The 27,535-nt window shown below is 37.7% G+C and overlaps 1 protein-coding gene across 4 annotated transcripts in view; it reads left to right on the top strand.

Moving 5' to 3' along the window:
• The window catches only part of Ptprd (protein tyrosine phosphatase receptor type D), a 378,271-nt gene that overhangs the window by 330,017 nt on the left and 20,719 nt on the right, over positions 1-27,535 (top strand). For all 4 annotated transcript variants that reach the window (XM_059254481.1, XM_059254480.1, XM_059254479.1 and 1 more), the window contains 2 exons: positions 5,975-6,094; positions 6,564-6,718. In XM_059254481.1, the coding sequence (XP_059110464.1) occupies positions 5,975-6,094; positions 6,564-6,718 (275 nt within the window). The remainder of the gene's footprint in view (positions 1-5,974; positions 6,095-6,563; positions 6,719-27,535) is intronic.

Below are 27,535 nucleotides of genomic sequence, written 5' to 3'. Positions count from 1 at the left end.
CTTTTAATGGCCCTTCTCAAAAGCCTTTCCCTTCCAGATTATATCTTAAATCTTTTTTTTCTTTATTGAAATATTTTCCTTATTTCTTTGAGAGTTTTGTATACGTTTTGATCATTTTTACCTACTCCTCCTCCAGGTTCTCTCAGATCCAGCCCTTCCTTATAGTTTGTGTCTTTTTTTTTTTTTTAACCCATCAAGTCCAGTTTGTCTAAGCTATCAAGTCCAGTTTGTGCTGACAACATATTCCAGGGTGTGTGGGTGACTTAGCATGGGCTATATGCTTAGAGAAAATGGACTCTCCCTCTCCCAGCAGTTCTCCATTGGCACTAGCTCCTTGGCTAGCAGTGGGACTTTGTGGCTACCTCCCTAAGACCTGGTTTGACTTGAGTCTCCACTGGTCTTATGCATGCTGTCATAACCACTATGAATTAGTGTGTGTAGCCCTGCTATCACCAGAAGACAGTGTTTTCTTACAGCCGTCTTCTGCATCTTGCTCTCAGGATCGTTCCACCCACCCCTTTCAAGACAATACCTGAGATTTGGGTGTAGATGATGGGGCAGGGGTATGAATTTCCAATTTAGGGCTGAGCATTTCTGTCTCTCTTATTCTCTGTACCCTGGCCAGTTTTGAGTCTCTATATTAATCACCATCTGCTGCAAATAGAAGCTTCTCTGATGCATTAATCTATAATGTCATTAGGAATTGGTTTAATACTATGTCTACTTAGCAGAATAATAATAACACATTCTATTATTCTATTCAATTACATTATACACCTGTCTAGCCAATAGTTTCTTGGCCCAATAGTGGTGCCAAGTATGGGTTTCATCTTGTGGAGCAGGATTTAAATACAATCAGAAATGATTGGTTACTCCTATGATGCTAATGCTCTTATTTCAACAATGACCATGTTTTACCGGTACAATCATTATTGTAGGTCTCAGGGTTCACACCTTGATAAGACTGGTGATTACTTTTCTCCTCTAGTAGCATGCATATCGCCTTTTAGTACTATGAAAGCTAATCAGTAGGGATGGAACTTCCAGGTGAGTAAAAGTTTGACCCTCAATGACTCAAGTATGTGGTACCTTCAGCAATAGTGTCTTACCAACGAGTTCTGGTGGATGATCAATAGCATTGACCGTAGCTTATAATGTTCGGGTGTCAATGAGAACAGATTCAAAATACGGGATTTTATTTGTTAGTCTGTAGTATCTAGTAAGAACACTATCACCCCATTAATGGAAATTCAATTTTATCTATGTGTGTTGGGAAGCTTCTACAGTAGTAGTTTTCCATATGATTTTGAAAGGCCATTAATGTTATTTATCCCTCCCAATATTTCCTCCTCTTCCCTGTGCTCCCCTCCTTATCCCATGTTAACCCTATATATTCCATTATTCCCCTTCAACCCTTCAAACCACTGCATTTTTTATGTCCTTCTTTATGTCTACTCCCTTACCTACTCCAATGGCCCCTTACTGACTTCCTTAACTCTATGGGTATTCCAAATGAAATACACATATTTGAAGATCTGAAGCTGCCGGGAGGTGGTTTCGCATGCCTTTAATCCCAGCACTCGGGAGGCAGAGGCAGGCAGATCTTTGTGAGTTCGAGGCCAGCCTGGTCTACAGAGTGAGTTCCAGGAACAGCGCAAAGCTACGCAGAGAAACCTTGTCTCTAAAATCCAAAAAAAAAAAAAAAAAAGATTTGAAGCTAACATCCACAGTGAGAGAAAATACGTGATGTTTGTCTGGGTCTGAGTTATCACACTCAGAATAGTCCATCAACTCACCTGTGTGTTTTCTTTTTGTTTCCAAATATGAAAATTTTAAATTTTATTGGATAAAATTACTAAGTATTTTCTAGAACCTGCAGTTATATATCTTATGATGGTGCTTGTTGTATGACTACCTTGATTGATTTTTTTTGGGGGGGTGAGGTATTGAGGTAGCGTCTCACTGTCCAGCCTTATCTGCCATGGAACTCAATTTGTAGCTTAGGCCTCAAACTCACGAAAATTTGCCTCTGCAACCTGAGTGCTAATATTGAAGGCATGTACCACTACCACCACACTCAGCAGGAAACTGCTTTTCTTGAAACATATATATCTTATGAGAATTATACATAATATATTTTGATCATAGTCTTCCCCCACCTGCCTACCCACTCAACTTCATATTAGTTCTCTCTCATAAAAACAAGATAAAAAACAAAACCATGAACTCTAATATACATTTGACAACTACTCCTGAGCATGAGGCCTATTCTAAAATATCAGTCACTCCATTGGAGAAAATTGATTTTCTTTTAGCAGTTATTAATGTCAAATAACTTCGTGGCTAGGAGAGGGTCTTTGTGTGGTTCTTTGCTTGGGTTTACTATCACTCATGTTGTAAAAGGAATTTGGAAAGGTTCCTTTTTTTAATTCTATTTTGTGAAATAGTTTGAGCAGTGCTGATATTAGTTCTTTGACAGTCTGGTAGCATTCTGCACTGAATGTATTTATCCTCTGCACTCAATGCATCTAGCACTGGGATTTTTTTGTTTGTTTGTTTATTTTGTTTTTTGGTTAGGGAATTTTTAATTACTCCTCTGTCATTGGATGTACAGATCTTTTTATTTATTTCATCTTGATTTAATTTTTGTAGGTCCTCTATAATCTAGAGTTTCATTAGTTTGGGGGAAGAAAAACTAAACCTATAAGTGTCTAGAGTTAAAAAAATGACATCATGAATCAAATAAACCTAATAGATATCTACAGAATAATCCACCCAAACAATAAAGTATGCATATTCTTCTCGTCAGCTCAGAAACTTGCTTCAAACTAGACTACATATTAAGACACAGAGCAATTCTCAAGAAGAAATAAAATGTTGAAATGGCATCCTGTTTCCTTTCTGATCACAAAGGATTAAAGCTGGATGTCAACAGTTACACAAACCACTGAAATACGAAAGTATATGGAAACTAAAGAACACACTGCTGAATAATTGGGGAAGGAAGAAATCAGAGAGGAAAATTTAAAATTCCTAGAATTAAATGAAAATGAAAACCCAACATACTAAAATCTATGGAGCACATTAAAGGCAGTCCTAAGAGGAAAGGACTTTGTGCCTGCATATAAAAGTGAGGTATCTCAAATTAATAACTTAATAATCAATCAATTTGTGTTCTCTTCCCTAGTAAAGGCTGTTTCTCCCACGGTCAGCATTCCTTAGTTGCCTGGAGCTTTTCATGTAGTATTGAGGCCTCAGGGGTTCCCCCTGGTCCGCTTTACCATGTCTACTGCTGTTGTCTGTGTTCAGTTCTTATTTAGGTAGTTATGTTGTTAAGTCTTTATGGATGTAGCTTCTGACATGCTAGGAGACACAGTCTCACAGAAACCTTCCTGATCCTCTTACAATCTTTCCATCCCTTCATCTGCAATGATCACTGATCCTTAGGTTTGGGAGTTTTGTTGTAGATGTATCCATTGGGACAGGGTTTCCAACTCTGCATTTGGATTTGTTGTGGTTTTCTGTAAATAGATAGTCTCCATCTATTACAAGGAGAAGTTTCCTTTAGAAGGGGTGAAACTACCCTTATATCTGAAGTTTGGGTAGTCAGCTCTGAAAACATGTATACAAGTAATATTATACTGACCAAGCAGGTGTATTTATGTATTTAGGAAAAAATAAATGTGCGTATACTCATATGGATGTAACAATGATAAATGAAAAAAGAGTCCCAGAATTTGAAAGAGAATGAGGAGGGATATATAGAAGAGTTTAAAGGAAAGAACAGAAAAGCGGAGGGGGGGTGATGCAATTATAATATCAAAAAGAATAAAAGAAATATTTCAAAAATAACTGGTGTACCCAAAATCCTTAAAATAAGCAAGAAATAGTAAATCTCTCTGAAATACCTATTTTCTCATAATCTCGTACATCATACTCTGAAATTAGAATTGAAAATATTTGTGTAGTATAGGGCTAAAAATGAAAACCTTAAAGTATTATTTATCACTATATGTCATCTCTTCACACCATGAATCCAGATGAAATTGGTGCTGGCCACACCGAAGATGAGTCAAAAGGGAAGGCCTTCCTGTGTGTGAGAGAGGACCAGCAATGGGATGTATTGCTGCCATTGCACACATTTGAGATTGGAGGAAGCCTCTTACCCACGCTGGTACAATATATACATCCACAGTATGAGCCTACAAAGTTACTTTATCCACTACAGCAAGACATCAACTTGATGTCTTTTTTATGGTTTAAAAAAAAAAGTCTTTGGCCTGATTTTTGTGTGCTTTTACCATATGAATTATTGTTTCTTAAGCAGCTTGGTTCCTTTCAACTAGCACTTTGGTAAATTTTCCAGGTATGGTGTGGGTTTAAAAAATGGTCAGAGAATATGTGGAGGTCTTCAACCCATGCTTATCAATAGTGTCCTTGAAGGACCAACTTTCTTTTATGCTTTTTCTTTGATTTGCAGCCTGTGATAGAGATAAAAACACTAGATTATTCTGTGAATGTAGAAAACATATAAAGTATGTTACTACTATTGCAAATCATTTTTTATCTGAATTTTAACTCCTTTTGTTTTGTCTGTTTAGTCAAGGAGATGATTTGTGTGGTCTCATAGTTGAGAGAAAGGTAGTGGAATCAACCTGTGAATTCAATTTCTGCATCCTAAATAGATAAATACAGAGTAAAACTGTCTTCCTCCTTTCTCTTGTTAATGAAATCATCTAGTGGATGAAAACTGTCCCCTTTTTGAAGGACTGGTATCCATGAAGAAACAGCCTCAGTGCCAGAGGACATAGACTCAATACAAACCAGACCGCAGTGTCTTTCACGGAATGTTGCCAGTATTTCATTAAGCTGAAAAGCAAATAATTATCTAATAATTCTGTTCACTAGACCAAAATCTTCTAGCATTTATGAGAACAATGCCTATTTCCTTTGTGTAGTTCAAAAACCATACTTTCTGTTCTTCCCTTTGCAAATAAAGGACGTGCTTCTGACATGCACCAGTATTCCTCCTTCACCTGAAGAGAGATATTTCATTGGTTACAGTGAAATAACACTTCCACTTTTTTTTTCTCTATGGTAGAAAGGGTAAATATTCTCTGACCTATGACATCACTAGAAAATATAATGCCTTTTTCCTTTTTTATTGGGCATTTTGCTGCACAATGGACAATGCAGTAAATGTGAGGCTTACTGCAGAGTTGGAATAATTCTTTGTCACATTTAAACTAATTGGGTTGAGTAGTTCTTACATGGCTTGTTCCATTCCACATGGGAAAAGTAGGTCATTTATCTTAAATGAGTTGTACTGTTTAAACTACACTACTATAGTGACCCTCCAAAACCATACTTAGAGAGCAGATAGATTATCCACATAGATGCTACAGATTTCATTTGCTTTGCATACAAATACCATTTATCTTGTATTTTAAATAACACTTATTATGCTGTGCATTGCACTTTGATAGATTTTTCAAATTATTTCTTGTTTTCTTTAAACAAGCATATTTGTAAATTGTGAGAGTTCATTGTGGAATAGTGTGTGCCGTTAAAATCTTGATAGGTGAATATTATCTAGCCATGTAGTTTAAATGTCTAAGTATAATCTTTCTGATGTGAATCATAGTGTCTACCAAATAACAAATGTGTTTTCCCCAAGTACTCTAAAATTTCAAATATCTCTCTCCTTATTTTATTCAGCAACAATCTGCAACTTATTTTTCTCCCAGAAAATTGAATCTGTTACTGCTTAATATTCCTACCAGTTTTTAAAATGTGGTTTATATTGGCATCAGAGCAGTAATTTACATATTTTGGGATAACAAGAATGCATGCCAGAAAAAGATCAACATAAAATAAAATGCAGAAAAGCTGTTTTCTTTCAATAGCAACTCAGAGGGAAGCTAAGAGAAGAGTTGATGAGCATCTGGCCTGAATGTGTCACTTCTTTCTGTAGGTGAAGTGTGACCAGTATTGGCCCAGCAGAGGCACTGAAACTCACGGGCTGGTCCAGGTGACGCTGCTGGATACTGTGGAGCTGGCCACATACTGTGTCAGAACGTTTGCACTTTACAAGGTTTGTTCTTCGTCTTTGTTCTCCTGCCCTGTTATTCCCATTATTTAAAGAAGCCAAATCCCTTAAGCTTTTACCTAATCTTGGTCCCACTGGCAACAGAGAAGAATAAAATCATTCTTGAATTATCATTAAGCCCCTTTTCTCCTGGACTAGTGTTTTTATCGGTAACTATGAAACCTATACACTGAAGATAGTTTCCCCAAAATGGAAGAACTAATTCTGCCTATAAATACACAAGAGAACTCCTGATGGTTGCAGCCAGATGGCAGAGTGCTTCTCCCATGAAAAGCTTACCTGCCTGAGCAAATACTGGTCATTTACGGATAGCTCAGGGCTTGGGTCTCCAGGTAGTGTGTCTTCAAAGGCTATAACCTAAGAGGAAAGAATTGAGACAGCACGTTTTAGTGTTACACATCCTTACCACCTAAGGTTAGAAAGCAGCATCTGAACCAGTATTCCTGTGTCACAGAATGGTTCCAGTGAGAAGAGAGAAGTGAGACAATTCCAGTTCACGGCCTGGCCTGATCACGGGGTTCCAGAGCATCCCACACCTTTCCTAGCTTTCTTACGAAGAGTCAAAACCTGTAACCCTCCCGATGCAGGGCCAATGGTTGTGCACTGCAGGTAAGGACCATTGAGGGCATTTGCTTTATTTGCAGCCAAAAGGACCAGGGGTGGAAATAGAAGTACAAATTATTCTATGTTGAATGTTCTCTTTGCAGCTTGTTGATACTGGGAGATGGTAAACCCCTTCATTCAAGTGGCTCTTCTAATTGAGACCTGTACTAAGATCAGTAGGAAAGACTTGAGAGAAAGGCATCGTGCCTCTGGTTACAGTATGAGTCCTCCCAACCACCATCCCACCCCACACACTGCCTTCTCTTTGGTGCAAAGATAAATAATAAGCACAAAATTAAGTGTGTATGTAACCATAAACAAAACAGAAAATATTAAGTGTTAATTTATCACTAGGGTTAAATTTTACTTTCTTTATGGAAAAAAATTCTTTAAAATTATTTTTATGAACTTTCCACCAGACTCTTGTGGGCTGGATTGATATTACATTTTTATTATATAGGAAAAAGTGTGGAAGAACTTAATGCTGCAGTCATCCAAGCATTTATGGAGGATGTTTTAGTGTAAAGATAGATGCATTTTATCCATTATTAATATCGGTTCATATATAAAAAATACACTCTAGATTTTTTAAATGTATTTGATATAAGACATACAATTTGGAATAAGTTTTATTATGTACATTGAATGATGAATTGTATATCTCTTGAAATGTATAATTTATACCTTTACTCAGCTCTGACTATAATCTACTATATAGTCACACAGTGTCTGTATGTGTAAGTGTTCATACATTTTAATATTCAGCTTATCTTTTCCAGATGCCCGTGTTCCTCTCAAATATCTCCAGTAATAAAGTATTCAAGATGCATAGTTAGATTCTATATGTTCTCTATCATTGGACATATGCTCTTCTGTGACAGTACATGAATATGCTCATGTGATTTCACAATAGTTCTTTATACTCTGAATAATTCAAATATGTCTTGTTGAACAAGGGAACCAAATTAAAGTGGATGTTTGTACTAAAAAGGCAAAAAAATACATTATTATCCTTCTTATTATAAGCTAAGAAATATACTTATATTTCATAATTACTTGAATAAATATAAATTATATCATAAATTAACAGCATCATTTAGAGTACAAGTTATAGTGTAATAGAATGAACCCTCAAAACAGGGTCATTTGTGGAGTAGAGCAGAATTAATCCTGTAAAACTCACCTGCCTGTCCACCCTACAAAGTAACTGCTACACAATGGCCTGCAGAGTTTTGAATGGGATAGCATCACTCCCAATAGAAGCCAATAACAGAACTAACTTGCGTTTCTGGCTGACATCTTATCATTCCGAAGCCCCTTAGTGTATTACTTTTTTTTTTTTTAAAGAAGTGTAGGTGAGAAACTGCAAGATTTGAGCATTAGTAAGCTAGCTGTAGTGCTCCACTCAACCACAACCTTGTTACCTGGTTCTAGCTCCTTCACATACAGGAAGGGGCCTCTAAGAACTGCATATCAGTTGTCATTCTCTACATGATTATAAAACATAAAATCATTGTTATTTCTAAGAACAAGTGGTTTTAGGTGGTGAATGCCAAGTCTTAGTCTCCTGCTGTTAGTTTGAGAGTAAGCTCTGTGCTTCACAGTATAAGCCCATTTTATAAGTTTTGAATAGCTAATGTAGCTGGTTACATGCTATCCACAGTTGACACAAGCTAAACTCAGTTACAAAGATCATATGGGCAGTACGCAAAACATTTTCAGATGGAGAAGCAGGAAATTTGGCCTCAAAGGAGAACTGCTGATCTTTATAGGCCTTGTGGCAAAAAGAAGCAGACCTCACACAAATGCACCTGCACACACACAAATACACACACACACACACACACACACACACACACACTCCACACCGGGGGGGGGGGGAGAACTGTACATGTAAAATAACAAGAACAAAAGGTAGAGAAAAGTAATTAGGAAGTTTCTGTTGAACAACAGCATTATGATTTTATGATTTGCATTGCATTTAAAATGTAACACCATCTGGGGGCTCCCAAACTTGCCATCCAAGCTGAGTTCAATCCCTAGAACCCACATAAAGGTGGAAGGTACCTCAATGTTGTCCTCTGACCTCCAGATGCCCCCTGTGGCTCATGCACCCACACCTCAAAATGCTAATAAATATTTTTTTTAAACAACATTTTTTTTTTTTACTAAAGATGCACTTCCATTTCTGTAAGTTAGTGACATAAGAAGACAGGTGGCAAAGTGCTTGAGGGAGAGTGATGAGTGAGAGCAAAAGGTGACAGCATGTTTGTATGAAGGTGCCATGAATAGCAAGTTAACATCATTTCAATAAAAAATGCTTTCTTTAGTTAGCTTGAAACCCAGGAGAGTTAGTTTGAACCTGTCTGTAAGCACTAAATGCCACACAGAAAGACAGAGTCATGAAGTCACCAAGTTCGCCATGATCATGTAGCACAAAGTCACAAAGTGTTCTTGGCTGTCAACACTGAACTTTGTGTTTGGGTTTCTCTTATGGTATGCTCAGATGTGCTTTTCTATGTACAAAAGGAGTAGTGATAACTCAGACTAACTCCTACAAACCGAGCAAACCAACAGTGAGAGTGGAGGAGAATCTAAGAGAAGTCTGGGGGTAGCCAAAAAAGTCACATTCTACCAGTGGCTCTGCTTGCTAATGGGTGGGCCAGAAGTAAAAGGGGGAAAGCCATTGAGTAAACAGAAATTATACCAATTTTTAGAAAAGAGTTACAATGCTAGGATAAAAACAAGCTTACAAAGGTGATGTTAGCAAGCCAATGAGAGGGAGAGAGAGAGAGAGAGAGAGAGAGACAGAGACAGAGAGAGAGAGAGAGAGAGACAGAGACAGAGAGACAGAGACAGAGAGAACAAAGAAAGAGAGACTATGAATATATGAATGCCTGGTGCCCCACATGCAGGAAGAGGTACTGGAAATAGCTGTTCTTCAGAAGGATGTCTGTTTTTAGAGAATGGCTACTCATCACTCACCAGTTTTGTGTTTGGGGGAAATTTATTGAATTTTCCTTAGTCTCTGTTTCTCTGTCAACTATTGCAGCACTGTTCACAGCATTAAAAACTTTGTGATGATGGAATGGAATGTCATGAAATGATTTAAAAGTATAAGACAACATTAAATTATCAATATATTAGTATAGTAAAGGTATCTGTACATACATATAAAACTCTAGATATGAAAATTCAAGAAGAGCTGAACTAACACTGCAATGTTAGTAGTCAGATGTTAATATATATCCAAATAGTTAGTAGAATACTTTTCAAATATTCTTAATATTTTCCACAATAGTAATTCACAAGGTTTTTCTCAGTAATAGAGAACATTTTAATGGTTTGAATAGAGAATACTACTTATAGCATCAGTTTGTTCTTATGGAAACTTGAAAAGCATTAGATTCTCAAAATGATGCTGATAAGGACACATGGAACTTACACTGGAGTTTTAAGTTCCTTCAAGATGAAGTCTGAGCTTTATATCCTTACTTTCATGGCCCCGTATAAAGGAAGCTGGTTTCAGATGGTTATATGGCATAAAAGTAATTTTTAAAACTCTAAGCATATTCTATAAATTCTGATTTCTTGTATAAAAAGACTATAAGAACCCATTTCCCCTGAGTAGTTGGTTCTTGTTAGAAATGAATAAGTTGAGATGAAACTATAATTTCATTGAATCAATTATAAAAGTTTGAGCCCTAATAGTCTTTAGTTACATATTTTGATAACAGAACAATAGATTTTCTTCATAAGAAATATATATTCATTTTATCAATAATTAGGAAGAGAAAAGGCTCAACACCCTTGAACTTGTCTTTTAAATGAAACTATCTTAAGGTTAAAAAAACACACCTCCTGAAGGTCATGCAAATCTTTGATATTCTCAGTTCAATCCAAATTCCAGATTCAAAACTAGATAAGTCTGAGGCCAGATAAACATTAATAACATCTTAGAAATATAAATTGGCCACTAAGGGTGGCCAAGTTTAAAAGTCACATGATGGATAGCTCAATTGTTGCTTAACTTGTAAACATGAAGATATGTGTTCAGTTACCAGAATCCACAGGAATGTGTTGGGTTTGTGGCTCTAGGAGGACGTGGTAGTACAAACTTGGAATTCCAGAGGGGAGGATGTAGACACAAGAGGATCTCTGGAGCTTTCTGATCAGCCAATCTAGCCTAATTGGTAAGCTCTCGGACGCTGAGACGCCATGTCTCAAAGGAGACAGACAGCATTTCTGAAGACTACTTTGAAGTTGTCCTCTGGACTCCACACACACATACATATATACACCTGCATACACATGTGTACCCACTCATACACATGTGAAAACGTACACATGTATGTACACATGTATTTTTAAAAATCACATATTTAGTGTTGGAATGAATCCTAAAAGCCAGTCTTCATATTAGTTTTCAACTTTGCATACTACAACAAAGCCAAGAACTACTTAGGTCTTATTCACTGTGTAACTCTCTATCCCTAAAAGAACTGTATTGAGGAAAATAGCCTTTTCAAAATCAAATGCTTTTGCAAATATTGCATATAAAATACCTTGTGACCCAAAGAAGCTACTAGTGCTGTAAAAACTTGAGTCATGTATTTAAAAACATTCATTCTGAGCTCCATTCTTTTTCTTCCTAGTGTTCCATTCAAATCTTTCTTCTGGGAAGAGACCATATTTTTACCAAATGTGATAGTTTTGTGATGCTTACAAGCTGAAAGAATAGAATGAGATTTTCCATAAACCAGGAAAATTTATTTTCATGTGTAAATGAAGGAATGGAAGTTAGCCTGGGGTGTTAAAAATACCATCATCTCTAGATAAGAAGGTAGATGGAGTATATTAATTATATTCTATGGAACCTGGGATCCCAGGCTCTATTCTTAACATAACAATAATTCTGCATAAAACTCACATGTTTAAAATAAATTAAGTAACATGGGCAACATGGTGACACAAAGCAAGAATTTGTGTTCTCAATATTGATTGCATATTTTTATGAGAATATAATTTTGCCAAAAGACTGCATTAAAAGGAATTGCGCTCTCTCTCTCTCTCTCTCTCTCTCTCTCTCTCTCTCTCTCTCACACACACACACACACACACACACACACACACATACATACAAAGTATAAAAGTCTAAAGAAAGTGTTTGGGGTGGAGTAGATCTTTCACCACCTAGCAAAGTGGAAATTCTGTTGGAAAGGAAGCATTGTAGACTGGGTGATGAGGTCCATGGTGTAAGACACTGACTTCACAGTTGTGCATCAGGTCCATAACGTGACTGTCCCTGCGAGGGTGCTGTATCATGACTGCCCTTGTGAGGGTGACTATAACTGCCTCTTGCATTCCATGTGCAGGAAGAGCAGGGGAGTCCCTTTTGTGTAGGAATAGTTATTTGAAGATTGTGTCCCCACCATTTATTTGATCCAACAGGTGTACATTATCACTGTCTTTGCATGGTAGGGGAGCGAACTGAGAATTGGAAACTTAAAAGATTTGCTGATACTGTGTGCCCAACTGGAAGCAAAGTCTGGATGGGAATCATTTGAAGATTTCTGTTCTCTGTGAGCACCTCTTTCAGTGTGTTCTGACCAGCCTCATGAGGATACCAATAGTAGCATTTCTTTCTAAGTATTGTTTATAGATTAAATAAGAGGATAGGTGTAAATGAATTAATTAGCCAAATACCACATAAAAATAAGTAAGGCAGGCATGGTGGTACAGTCATGAGGCAGAAACAGGTAAATCTTTGTGAATTTGAGGCCACCCTAGCAAGTTCCAGGCCAGTCAGGGTTATATAGTCTCAAAAAAAAAAAAAGATCAAACAACAACAACAGCAACAAAAATCAAAACAAAACGAAATAAAAAATAACTAAGTGCTTGTAGTTACTGATATTTTATAATAATTTTATCTTAGCACTACATAAAATAACTATTTACTGTTAATAGCTTTTATTTTCAGAAAGTTAAGTGGAGTTCTAAATAATTTGTGATTTAGAAACTATATTAGAAAATATACATTGGCAGACCATGTAACACTTCACAGATATAGTAATGATTGTATTCTGCTATAAAAGCCACCCAGTAAGATGGATTGTAACTGTAAGACCAGTTATCCCAACTCCAGCACAGGAGATCTCATGACTGTTGTTGTGAAAGCTTTCTTATACAGTGACAGGTATTCAACACATCCTTCACCTTTGCCCACTAGATGAGAGTAATATACCTCTCCCCAATTAAGACTATCAAAAATGTTCTCCAACATTGCCAAATGTGCTCTGCCAGGCAAAAATCACCTCTAGCTGAGAAACAACTTCCATATTTAAGGTAGTGTATGAATTCTGAAAGCTTTCACTTTCTACAAAGTTCCATGACTGGCATCTTCCTTCTAAATATTTGGAGAAGTCCTTATGAGATCTGCTTTCATAATTGCCTTCTAGCGCCTAGTCAGGAGAAGATTTGACCCATCACTCAACAGTACTTTAGCACACAAACCAAGTTCTTGATACTTCTTGTCACACAAAAAAAAGTCACCCTTAAGGACAAAGATGTCCCACCATTAGTGAATTCAAAGATACAGGCCATAGGCTGTTTACTGCCAAGAAAGAGTTCCAGAAATATTTTTGTACCATGGCAGAATTGCTGCAATCAATCTTCAGCCCCCCAAGGTGGCTTCCTTTAAGGGTCATGTGCTTTGTAGGTGATAAATGCAGGTCTTTTTTGCCAGGACATCAGTTGCCTTGCTTTGTCTTCATGCTTTGTATGACAGCCAGCATTTTGGTAGTTCAAAACAATAGGCCCCAGGAGTGTGATATGTGGTGTATGACTTAGAGACTTTCCCCTTTTTCATTGTTTAGAAACAGCCAACAATAACAGACATGATGAATAGAAGGAAAGATAATCGTACTCTCAAACCCTGCCCCAAGCTCTGAGGCTCTTGAAATCTCTCACCTTGGATGTGGGGAGAATATATTTCTGGACAGTTCACTATTTTCAAATGACAGAATTTTACTAACACCATTTCTCCTGAAATACGTGAACACTTTTCATTTATATTGTCCAAAACTTTCATGAAAGAGGCTGAAATAGTTCTCTTCCTATCCTGCTTCCTCAGTACTTCTCCCCCTCCCTCCATATGCCCTTCAGTTCATCAAGAAAAAGTCAACAGTTCTGTCTCTCCTCAGTGCACAGTGATATTCAGAGTCCATGGTTTTTAGCATCAGAGCATAAAGAGGAGCTAGCTGGGTCTGAGGAGCTAGGCAGGAGTCAACTGAGTCTCTTCATCATGAAGATTACGACTAAACAACTTGCTCAGAATCCTTTAACCTTCTGAAAGGAGATGTTGGGAATCACAGACATTTCGAGAAACTGTTTTTTACTTTGTTTTTTGTTTTGGTTTGGGCTGGTTTTGAGTATTGAAATGTATTTTCAAAATTAGAACCATATTTTTGTTTCTGGTACAGCTATGTGCCTTAGGACTTGGCAATCTTTGTGAAACGAAAGCCATTCCTATCTGTTAACCACTGCTGACTGCAGACATCAACCAAAGGCTGGAGGCTGACAACCCGGCATATGTCTCACTGCTCTGCAGGCTGCTTTGGTGTGGGACACAGGCTTTCTGCTCCTCTCTCCTGAGCTCACTGTCCTTGGCAGTCAGTTGGGAGGGACTGAAGTCTGAGTGGCCCTGCCTTTCATTTTGGTAGTGAAGGCAACAAAAAGGCAGGAACTAGTAACTGAGGCTCCCAAGATCCTTTGTTCTGGCAAGTTAGGCTCTGGCCAGATTCAAACAGCAGAGAAACAGAACGCAGCTGTCTGGGGGGAGCAGTTTGTAATCAAATTGTTTCTACCCTTAAGTTCTATACTGTTGACCTTTATCTGCTGAGCTTCCGGGCCCTTCTCTGCACTTGGATCAATCTAAGGTAACATGACTTTCCTTCATGGTTGGATGAGGGGAACAGAATCCAAAGCTTACTCCAAAACACAGTGTTCGTTTGCTGGCATATGACATCAGTAAAAAACAAAAATGACAACAACAAAAACCTCCGTTTAATTTGCTTCCTAACTACTATCTGATTTCCCCCCCCCAGATATGTCACCTTGTGGGGAGGGGGGAAGTGTGCTACTAACTCTTGTCCTCTCTCAATCCATTTGAAAAAGATTTCCTGTGCATCTTCTTATAATTCAGAATTTCCCGGGCTGATGGGCCTTTTTTCAGATAAAAACCTAGTAATATGATTATTCACAGTGAATCTGACATATCACCCGCCCCACTCTCTTCCTGCTTTTGTGTTTGGGGGGCGAGGACTGTTTGTTTCTTATAATTTCAGAAATGAAAAACAAAATGAATCACAGCAAAGCTAACAGCTTATCCATGGCCAGGCAAGTCTCCATTAGCCTACAATGTGCATCATTCCCAGTACATCATTATGCTCTTTTACATTTTTTCCCAGATTAATTTGATTAAAGAGTCCCGCGACTTCTTCATAGATGCATTAAGAAAATAGCCAGAAAGCACACATGTAATGAGAGCTGTTACAATGGGTTACACTAAGATGGTTGACGTATATAATTTGGATGCATTAAAGCCAATTAAGTATCCCAGGTCTTCAAGACCGTGACTAATGGTAAGAAGGATTGGTGGGTGGCCACAGGCTGAATGTATTGGGCACCTGGGTGGTCAGGGCACCTGGTTGTCTGGATGGCTATGGAAGGAAACATGGTAGAGTGGTGCCAGAAGGAGATGGAAAGGATGTGACAGACAAGCGCATCCTGCTTTGTAATCATCCCTAGAGCCATGATTGTGGAAACTGCTCCAGGCCATTAAAAATGACTATGAATGCCATCTTGGCAGCCTTGCTTTGATGTGCAGTGACTGCCTGGTGTATCTACCACTCCCACCGGAGTGCTAACTTAGCTGTGCCATGGCCCGAGCATGAGCTTTTAGTGTCCATATGCCTGGGAGGCTCATTAGCCACAATTTCCTCATCCTAGGCTCCAGCCAAGTGCAACAGATGCTGTTGTTACCTCCTCTATTGAATAAAGTTGGGAGGGAAGAAAGACATTTGTCAATAGTATTTTTCCATTGGAACCAAAATAAGCACTCTGTGTGTGCTGTATTGTCCAATAGGAAGCCATGTGCCAAATCCTCATTTTGTGTTACACAAAAAACAGATAAGAATCTGCCCCTGTATTTTTACCATTATGCAAACGACCTTTCCCCCCATTTTATTGAGGATACATTACAGTTATAGCCATTCAGACATGCTGATTTGGATTTCTTTTATTTCTTGTTCTTGCAAACATTTGATTCTGAACATGGCATCTTCTGGGATGCTTTTATTTCTTTCACATACTCATACTGCCTAATCTAGCTGAGCAAAAGCCTGAAGGTTTTCATTTAAACAAACAAATACTTAGCAAGTATTTTTAAGCCCTTTGCCTTAATAGGTAGCACCAACAAGGTACCAGTGTGTTTACAAAGTACAGCCTCAGCACGGAATTCTGGTTGCTGAAATTAAAGAAATGACTGCAGAGTCAGTAGAGACCCCTGCAGAAATAAGGGGGGAAAAGATTGGGCATATTGGTGCACATGTTTAATCCCAGCACTTGGCGGGCAGAGGCAGGTGGATCTCTATGAGTTTAAGGTCAGCCTGGTCTACAATATGAGTTCAAGAACATCCAGCACTGTTACACAGTGAAACCCTGTCTCAAAAAAAAAAGGAGAAGAAGAAGAAAAGAAAAGAAATATAAAAGCCTGAATATGTAAGTAGGTTCTGTGCTGAAGACCAATAGATGACGAAGTAAGAAAATAAAAAAGAAAATTCCTCTTTTGGGATCCAAGACCTATCAGGGTGAGGGGTGCCTCATGACTACTAAACCACTGTTCCCTCCAGTACCTGTCAGCTTCTGAGGCACCTGTGGCATGAATGGCTTCCTCATGTCTCCTTACCCTTCTGTCTGCATCCTTCTTGAATGTAGCATGAACTTGCCTTACAGGGATAGAGCAGAGGATCAACTTCCCCCAAACCCCACAAGGCAGGTTCCTTTGTCACCTTAGGACATGTGTTCACCTGCAGAAGAAAAGGCCTTCTCATCTTCCTTAGACTCTTGCCTGACCACTGGACACCTAGTTTGTTTTTCCCATTCAGATATGTGCTCTTCCCAAGTTCTGTTTGTGAGAGATGTAAGGAGGCCTTGTTCTCTCTATAATTTTATTTTATTTGTTATTTTTTACCATGCTACACATCAAACCCAGGATCTCATGCATGTCAGGCTAGCACTCTACTGTCTTGCTACTCAGCTAAGTCCCTGTCACTCGCTGTGATTTTGAACCTACTACTGTGGTCTCTAATCATAAAGAACAGGGCTAAAAGGGCAAACACCCTTTATGTTCAAGGGGAGAACTTATTTTTAAGATTTAGCCTACCTCATACATAAATACCAATTGGTGTGTTTTAAAATACACAATCATTTTATAATCAAATTCAGAGTGAATATCATGAATAAAAGGGATATATGCATAAGACATGTAACCTTGATTCCTTATAGTTGTTGCCTCTAAATTTCGCTCTAAGAATCAGGGTTGTTACATTTCAGTATGTCCAGAGTAGAACTATATCTCTGGATATAAGCTGACACATGATCAGGAACTCTGATAAAAATAAATGCTTTCAAGAGAAGTTCATGTACAGTAGGGAATTTTTAAATGTAAAGTGATAAAAGATCCTGGATCTTAAAGCTATAATTTCTAGTGCCCCCCCCCCCCAAAAATAACATCATCTCACAATGTCTATGACTTGGCTTTTAGGATAAGAAATATAATTGCATGTGTAGAAAAATAAGGTATTAGACTCCCCACACTGCATGGTCACTCACCTGAACTTCTCTGTTGCTTTAGGGAAATAGACAGCAGCCTAGTCAGTTGCCAGTGGCATGCTCTTTACAAGGAAAACTGGATAAAACATAGTAGTTTAATTGCTTGTCTGCTTTGATGATCAGGATGGTTGTGAACTTTCATTTTATGGAAGCCATGAATAAGACATTTTGTTTTGCTGGAGAAACAACTTCAACCTGACGTTGAATTCCTAGGTGGTCAGTTATGCCATACATCTTTAAAAAACCCACCTTTCCAATCTTTACCTAACTCTGATTCTAATCAATTGAGCAGGGAATCTTACTTAGCCTAGAGCCACATCACTCCTTCCATCTGAAAACCCAGAACCAATCATGTTATAAACCACAAAAATTCTTTATAACCTGTGGTTAACATTTCATCCCTCTTTTGTGTGTCAGAAAATGATTGACCTGGTTTCAGACTATTTTCTCTTATGTGCTCCAGCCTGAAATACACTTGTTATCTTGGTTCAATTAAACTCAAACTTATTGGTTTGTAAAGTACAATAGTAAAGCTCCCAGCTTAGCAAAACCTTTCCAGAATTCGGTAAGAAGCTCTGAGGGTGCATTCCAGCTATAAGCCATGGGTGTGTGGGTACCTTCATTCTTATGTTTGTGTTTCCTGAAGGCTTAGAATAAACATGTATAAAAATCCCAGATGATGATTCTGCATGAAAATCATTTGCAGAGTAAATCTCTGGCATACAAATGTAGAAAGGTCTGCCAATTCCCAAGGCATCATGATGACTTTTCTGAGGTCTCTGCCTGCCTCTGCACAGTCAGCTTCAAGTAACACTGTGGAATTATCACCTACTCAATAGGTCCAGGTAAAGCTTCACCACTTCACAGTTTGGCTGTGATATAAGAAGCTCCCATCCAATCTGAGCTACTAGTATATCAAATTATATCCTGACTGGTGTTTCTTTCGTGGTGGGGACCCTACATTCCAAGAGGGATGTTTTTCTAAACTTTTCTAGTTTGGACGTTTTTGAGCATATTCAAAATTGAGGTACTATGAGTCCCCAAGCATGTATTACTCCGCTTCAATTATCAACATTTCCTGCAGTGCTTGCTAAATGGCAATTCATTTTGTGTTTTTTAAAGAAGCTCATTACATAATTGCCATTCAGCATTTGAGATTTGAATATCCCAAACAGTCTTATCTTGGGTGAGCGCCCCCTTCCATGGCCATGTTTAACATAAAGAGCACAAATTACCAATTTCTCGACTCCAGGTGGGGTGCTTCTAAGTTAGATCTTCTATGCTTCTATAATCTGATACTTACACTACTTTTTAAAATTAAACCCGAAGACATGAATTTTAAAATAATCTCAGTGTATTGAAACCACCTCCATCTATGCAGAACTTATACCTAAAACTGTCCTTGGCAACATTTGATTTCCAGACACTTTTTTTTTTAATTCAGCACTTTTATTTTTAAGTTAAATGCTGAATTTGTGTGGTCAGTTATGGAAACTCCCACCATTCCCTCTTATCTAACATCCTCTATTTTGTACTACCCTGCCTGCGAAAATGTGTCTGCTTTTATTCTGTGAGAGAAGAGCTGTGTCAGGAATGGTTTGCTACCCAATTTGAAAGAAAGGAGAGATTAAAAAAAGGTGTTGAATTTTCAGATCCAAACACTGACTATTTCCCAAACAATCATTAGCATATATAATCTGATCAGTAATTTTTACGCCCTGTCTGACTCTTTGAAGAAGTGGGAGAAAATCTATGAAACAACAACAACAAATGTGAAAAAGAAAGCAAGTCGTCACTCAAGCATTCAGAACACTTCATCAATTTATGTACACATTAAATTCTGACTTCTTAGTAAAGCTGAATAGAGGTATACAATTTCTATACATGAATAAATAGGGGTAAAAATAAGTGATTTCTTTACAAGAAGATTTCCAGATCTGATAAAATACTGGTTTATGTTGTGAACCTCCAAGAATGCCCTTCTGATGTGTAGTCAATCATGAAACACTGTTTTCCTCATTGGAAATCTTTAAAGACTGCAGGAAATGCTGTCATATAAGACTATCCCCTGTAGCCTACATATCTTGGCTTATATGAAATAAGAGCCATAGGAACTAGTGACTGTAATTGAAAAAATCATTTAGTAACTCTTAATTAACTGTGTGTGTGTTAAAGTAACTAGTGTTTATTACAACTAAACTGTGTGGAGTGCAAGGCTTTATTGTTGGAAATGAAATAGTGTGGCATGGCCTGCAAAGAGAAGAGACTAGAACAACAGAGGTAGGCAGAAGAATCTTTGCTCTATGAGCCAAGTGTGGGTCGTGTAGAGATAACCCAGGTTAAAACAAATCACCCTTAAAAATGTATACAATTATTAGTAACTTCAAATGCATAATTATATTTTAGAGTCATCATTTTTTAAATTTACAGTCAAGAGCTTGTGGGAAGTATAAGCTATAATGAGCAGATTGGGTATATTTAAATTAACCACAAGCGTAAAGGATTTGAAGCAACTCAAGTTTAGAATCCTTCTACAACGTTATCAATGTTTCCAATTTTTACAGTGTTTTCATCTTCATCTAATTTATCCACACTTCTTGGAGGGATGACTGGGCACACATTAACAAAGCCTTTCCAAAGCATTTGACTTAGTTTTTAAAGGAACAAAATCACTGTGTTTCATATCTATATCTCATTTGTTCATTTAATAGTTCAACTGTATAATTAAAGCATCTAGTTCCTATGGAATAAGCACTCTAATGCCACAAAAGAGTATGGATTCCAAGAGAGTTGCCAAGTGCCTTGAACTGTAGTGTAGTGAGCCAAGGGCCTGGAGGAAAGGGAATGATTGGGTTAGTTATTAAATTATATAGATGAAATTCATTGAAGTAGATTAATTAAGAGCATATGGAAATGAACAAGGGGCTAAGCAAACAGTAATCACTCCTTAAGCACATCAGAACCCAACACAAGCAGAGTGCTGAACCTGAAGTTGAGAAGTTTTATTTCAGTCTTGAGCAGTTCACCTTTCCTGCTTTCCTCTGTTTTCCATCTACAGAAGTTTCCAGTTTGGCAAGATGGCTGTTTCATGATGTATCAGGGCCAGCTAAGGCTTATATAGCATAAGTTGCTTGTTGACAGAGTTAATGATTCTGTAGATTAGGTTGAAGCCTAAAATACTGCATTTCTAACACATTTCAAAAAAGATACTGGATGCTGGTCACAGTGTTCACGGTGAGAACCATTGCATGAGATCGTGTCTAAGTTCCCCTCCAAAGCCAAAGTCTGCTTCAGGTTTATGTGATATTTCTCCCTTTGGGATGATAGAAACTACTATAAAAGTATAATAATGATTGCATCAATGTCATTATTATAAACAATGTAATGATAGAAATACACATCTGCTCAGCCTCTAGGTCAACTACTTGAAATGCTAGTCTCTAAGTCTTCACTCTCTGGTGAAAGGAGAGTAAGAAGATAAGCATTTCCCAAGGACCTGTGGTGTGAAGAACATTTTGCCACACTACCCTTCTAAAGCAACTTTAAGCAATGTGTTTCTATTTCATGGGAGAAAGCAGAATCAGGGAAGTCAAGTAGGTGGTTTGTCATTGCATGGCTTGCAGGAGGAAGACACAGATCGTGAGTGTAAAGTCCATTCTCTAGAAAGATAAAAGTCTGCCAAGCTAACTCTCTCAGAAAATGCATATGTCATATTAGAGACAGCTTGCCATGCCATGGGTATATGTAAACAAGATAGCACCATCCTCTCAGTCAGTATCCTCACTATTCAAACCCTTATAGCCAATAAAAGTGAGTCTCCAAGAAAAGGGAGCTAGGGAGATGTTTCATTTCATTAGGCACTTCTGTGGAGATGCCCTGAGTTGAATTCCCAGAAACCAGGTAAAAAAGCTGCATGTGATGGCATAATGCTTGTAGTCCCAGAAATGGGGAGGTGTAGCTAGTTGGGTCCCTGAGGCTCTCTGACCAGCCAGCCTAGATTCTCTGTGAGTTCAACATGTATGGACACACATACTTTTTTAAAAAAAATATTGTTGTCTTAAAGGAGTGTTGTCTTTTAGGTGATTTTAATTTCACAAACAGAAACTGAATGTTTTCCCCTGAAGTGTCACTTCAGCCCATTAAAGTTATGTAATTTGAGAGTACATATGATAAATACATGAATATTAGAACAGTAGGGTCATAATCCAACACTCTTCTAGGAGCCAAGCCCTGCAAGAATCTTAAAGGATATAGACATGCATGCATCAATAGAAAAACAATTAAGTAGTAGTCAAATAAAATGGTTTCAGTTACTATTTAAAATAGAGGAGGAGCTATAGGCTATTAACCAGATTGTTGTGGGTAACCAATTCCCTTAGGATAATTTATATTCATTATGTTAAGCTTTGCAAATGTTGAGTCTGGGGTTTGTATTCTAATTAGCATCATGTCTGGTATCAATGGCAGTGTATGTTGACATTCAGCATCCCTTAAGACACTTGCAGGAGTGCGTGTGTGCGTGCGGGTGTGCATACACACACACACACACACACACACACTCACACACACACACACTTTAATCTCTATGGGCAATAAGCATCCCGGAATTCCCAGTATCTGAGATGTATCTGTCTGCAAAGATAAGTATTTTATGTCCTCAGAAATATATACTCAGACAGCATACAGTGTCTCTGGTATTAAGGAAAAGTATGGTTTCTTTGAATGGATTCCCTACTAAGGACCACTTTGCTCATGTTTAGTTAGTTCTTCTCCTCCATCTCCAGTGATTTGGGGAGAAAGGGAGGGAGGGGAGGAAAGGAGAGGAAAGAACAATAATGTGAACTGTTTTTCTCAAATGCAGTGTTTTTGCTGTTTATAGTTTATAGTTATTCCAGCCCATATTTTACCTCTTTAGGAGGGTTTCAGACCACTAACAAAGTCAGTGTCAAGTCCAGCAAATTGGCCTAGACCCCATGAATAAGCGCACAGAGTCATTGAATAGAGTAGAGTGAGTGTTGTCAAGCTGCTCCCACATCTCTTGAGGAGCTGCTTAAATGATTCACTTTGAAGAGTCACCTACAAGGAAAATGCTCACTTTCAAAAATACTGGGTTCTTTCCAATAAAGTTGGGGAAAACAGCTCATCCCCTGCAGTGATAAAGGGTGAGGAAAAGAATTGGTGAATGCCCAGGAATTCTGCCCTCCAGGGAAGGAACCCTGGGGGAAATATCTCTGCTACATATTAGAAAATGTCTCAGCTGTGTCAATTATGAAAGACATTTCAGATGCTGCATGGCATATTGTTTATGGCAGAGATGTCATTGAGTTAATCTGTCAATGGAATAAATGCCCTGCCGATGACTCAAATATAGTAATTTATAAGTTGTTCTAATAAAAGGACAATTTTTCAGATGCTGTCACTCATCATTGATATATTTCAGTGCTTGTGAATATTTCCATGTAATTATGCTTAATTCTCTAAACTATAAGTGCTGTAATTTCCTGTGACCTGTTACAGCTAGATGCATTACTTGATCAGAGCTCTCAATGAAGCATTTTGTGCACACATATTTAGTTAATTGGTAATTTTTTCCTGCCTGTGTTTATATGAAATATACTCTATAAGGGAAGGAAATCAGCCTACATGCAGCTGAGACTGGTAGAGAGCAATTAGGTTCTATCAGAACAAACAGCTGTCAATAATGACTTCAGAATAATATTACCAGCAAAGAAAAGAACCTAGACATCTGCAGGATATGTAGAAATATTTTTATACCCCATTAGCTGAGATCTGGACAAGGGCAACACTGAGTTTTCCCAGCTGTACCTGCTATTTCATTTCCAAATACTCTCTGACTAAGAGAACACTGAAACTCATTGCATAAACTCAATAGCATTTAAAAAAATGTTGGCTGCCTTTGAACAGTGTGTATTTTGATTTCATGTAATCAGCATGAAGACTTTCTATTTCAAACTATTTTGCTGTTCCTCCCGGCCATAATATGAGACTTAAAAATAGTTCTGTTATCTTTGTTTTGTGTTTTTCCAATCTGAGTTCTATTGCTTGGCTATTTTTCTTTCTGTCTTTGGAAAAATATGTTTCGGTCTCATTACACGGTGTATGATTTGCTTGCATCTGGCATTGTTTCTGGCAAAGGAAACTTGCAAGGTGGGCTTCTGGCATTGGAGTTTGGTTGTAAGATAAGTCCATGTACTTGCTGGCATCTGGAGATAGTAATATAGTTGATATTTAGACAAAAGCAATTTATTTTTATAAAGGACGTGTTTTTACAGTCCCTTATCTATTGAAATTTTAAATTCACCGAAGGAAAAAAAATCTATATAAATGAAATATCAAGTTGTTTTGTTCCATTTTTAACTGTTTATACATAAAACACATAATCAGGATAATTGATGCATCTGTTTGACTTCATTTACTTATAAGAATATTAGACATATATCATATCCTCCCTACCTGCATGTGACCATGGAATGCAGCTTCAGCATCACTTTGGAACTTGTTAAAAATGTTTCATCTTGAGTTCTACCCAAGACCACTAGATCAGAAGGTCAGATGCAGAACCCCAGAAGCTGTTTGTTGTTTGTTTGGTTGTTGTTTTGTTCATTTATTAGAAACAAAAAGGGCCTCTCTACACAGAGCCCTGACTGTCCTGGAACTCACTACGTAGACAGGCTTTTTGAACTCACACAGATTCCCACAGCTTCTGCCTCTTACACGCTGGCATTAAAGGTGTATGCCACCACACCCCACAGAAGCTGCTTGTTCGTTTGTTTTTTGTTTTAGCATTGCCCTGCAGTGTGCACAGGCATCATGAACAGTGAACAAATACATGGTGCTGTGTTTCATAGCAAAGAATATGTGGAAGAATCTCCCATTCCATATTTATTAAACTGAGTTATCAATATTAACTTGAACCTCTTTGGTGTCACAATTTCTTGAGAGTTTTCTGTCTTCTGGTATTATTCTTGCCTATTCTCATCTGCAAAACAATATGTTAATCTAAATATTAATCTAAATATTGTAACACTAGTTTTCACTAAATAGTCATTATATATGCATGTTAGGACACTCTAAAGAAGATAGAATACGTCACAAAATGTCGTAAACACAGCTATATTAAACTACATATAACCTATATGTAACCTAATAAATAAAAACAATTTGGAAAGTACTTTTAAAAAATATATAATTTATTTCTTTTTGAGATGTTATATAGGATTAGAGAGCCACTATTTATAAATAAATGGCAATTATAAGTACAGTATTTTGATTTCAGACCACCAATATTCTTGCAAATCTATAGATCTTGGGCTTGACTAGGATTCTGTGAAAACCAGTGTCTCCTCTCAGCTAGGTTCCAGTTGATGAGGGCCATAAGCCTGGACACTTTTTACCTCCCTAGGAATAGTCCTGTCTCCTTAGTCTACTCTCTTGCCCTTCCCAGAAGCGTTGGGTGGGGCATGGAGAACAGTGTTGCAGGGTAACTAAGAAAGCTCTGAGCCCATGGGGTCATGTCTGGACCCCCGGGGGCAGTAGCACAAAGTGTCCTGCAGGTTGTTAGGATGACATACACAGAGACACAGGCTCTGTTTGAAACAGTAGGTCATTTGATTGTGTTGAGACTTCAATTCTTATGGTCTTACTGATACTGAGATCAAGGGGGGAGGGTAGAGGTGCTGTGAACTGTGACCTCCAATTTAGAGTGTTCAGAAACCACTAAATTATTTATATTTAATTGAAGAGACTAGTACTTTTTAAAGAGAAAAATGCTGGTAGCAAATATTGAAAGATGCTAAATTTTGAAGATTTTTCCCAAGGTCTCCAAGTGACTCTTCTACTTGACTGTCTTTAACCTGAGTCAGAAGTAATAGTGTTTATGTTGCTAATGGTTAAGCACTATGCAAACTGAGGAGGCTATACACATTATAGTTTGTGTGAATATTCTGCCCTACAAGACAACCAGTATACATACTATACGGCTTTGTGTGCCAGTCCTGGTAAATGCCAGTATCTTTTTTCCAAAATGTAAAAATACAGTCTTCCAAATAGAAGTTAGATTATGACTGATCTGATCAATTGCAAAGAGCAACTCTGTGAAAACAAATGTAGTACTCTTATTATTTCATGACATTATTCAGTTGACCTCTGTGGAGATGTTTCAGCTGTTTCCATACAAGTCTAAAGGCATGATCTGTCTTGTCTCCTCTGGTGAGACCTGTGATGCCCTATTTAAGAGTTCTTAAACTGCTTAGCCTCCTCACTGATTATGAGCATCATTTTGTGAGAAATGAGGAACTGGGTTGGGATACAACATGGGTCATGCTGCAATCTGTGGAGGATTTCTATTTGAGTCTTCATTTTACAGGAAAGTGTCTGATTAGGCCCAAGTGGATTTGCTTCTTATAGGCTCATTCCTCTCTCTTTTAAAAAAAAAAAAAATTTAGAATCTTTTAAGAATTCCACACATGAGTACTGCTATGGACTCTGGTCTTTTAATATTCTATACTGGGATCACTATTAAGCAAGGCATCTGCTTCTTCTGTGTGGATGGGTCATGAGCATGTTCTAATTCTCAGAGCATGTCACTGAGACAGAGTGTACCTCACCCATGGGGGCAGCAGTTCCAACTCTGAGTCTTCTCAATCTAAGTCTAGCTGGTTCTAATACTTTGTAATGACTCTAGTATCCTCCTACTTTCTGTCACTCCTTCCAATACAGCATTTGAATGGTGAAACCAACTCTTAGCCACAAGGAACTGAATTCATCCAGGCTTCTTCTGGAAACCCTCTCTGAGCAATGCAGAAGTAAACTCTTCTCCCTCTCTACCTTTTGCATCCTCAACTGTTCACTAATCAATAAGTATGGTTTTTACTCTAGTCATGCTTTGTTCGTTATTTTTAATTTCTTTTCAGTTCCATTTCTGTATGGTTCTACTGTCCTTGTTTTTTAAAAAAAAACAAAACACAAAAAAAACTCAAGCACATCAGTGAAAGTTCACCTGTCCCACCCCCATTGCCAGTTCTTCCTCCCTGTTAACTATTGCCATCTCTGAGTCTCTCTAGATCTTCCATACTCAACACATAAGCTTGTAGAAATGCACAATCTTGTTAAAAAATATTTGAGATATTGGGTGTGTATATTTTTCTGTGACATAGTTAGGTGGGACTACATCTTACAAACTTTTGGTGGGGCATCCATACATAGATTCATCTCATTCATTCTAATTGTTACATAGTAGTAATGGTTTTGATAGAACATAGTTGAATTACTTCCCTGGCCAGTGAAGTAGTTTACCCAGTTTATTTGCTATCAAACACTACTGTAGTAAAATCTCTCTGAAGCCTCTCTATGTGTGTGTGTGTGTGCACATATAGACTCCATAGCAAATGTCCAGAAGTAAAAGAAGCTCTGCACTTTAAATTTTAATGAGTGCTACAAAATTACTCTCCAAAACAAGTACACTAGGTAGGCATACCATCTCTGTTAAATAGCATGGATCAACTCTGCATTTTAATGTTTGTTCAAAACTATGTAGTTTCTATTTCATAATATGTTTAAGTGAACTGAACAGATGAATATTTATGTTAAAGAATTTTCACTGTTTCCTTCATTAGCCAGTGTGGAGGAGATACTAGAAATACAAAATATCACTGGATTTATTTTCATAGTGCCCTAAATGCCCTAGGCATGGCTATAACAGCAACAAATTAAGCTAAGCATTCATTTTAAATGAGCAAAAGAAGAGATTCAAAACAGAAGCCTCATCAGAATTCCTTCAGAGTTTTATTAGGATGGTCACCAGATTACAGCTGTAAAACTGCTCATAAAACCCAATACCTTCCCATAGATATCTTTTGAAATAAACTTGCAGTTCATAAATGCCATTCTTAATAGCTGAAATTTAACATC

This window comes from Peromyscus eremicus, chromosome 2 (genome assembly GCF_949786415.1).
Source record: "Peromyscus eremicus chromosome 2, PerEre_H2_v1, whole genome shotgun sequence".
In the NCBI taxonomy this organism is placed as follows: domain Eukaryota; kingdom Metazoa; phylum Chordata; class Mammalia; order Rodentia; family Cricetidae; genus Peromyscus; species Peromyscus eremicus.
Note: the sequence above shows the minus strand (reverse complement) of the source record. Positions and strands in the feature narration are given on the sequence as shown.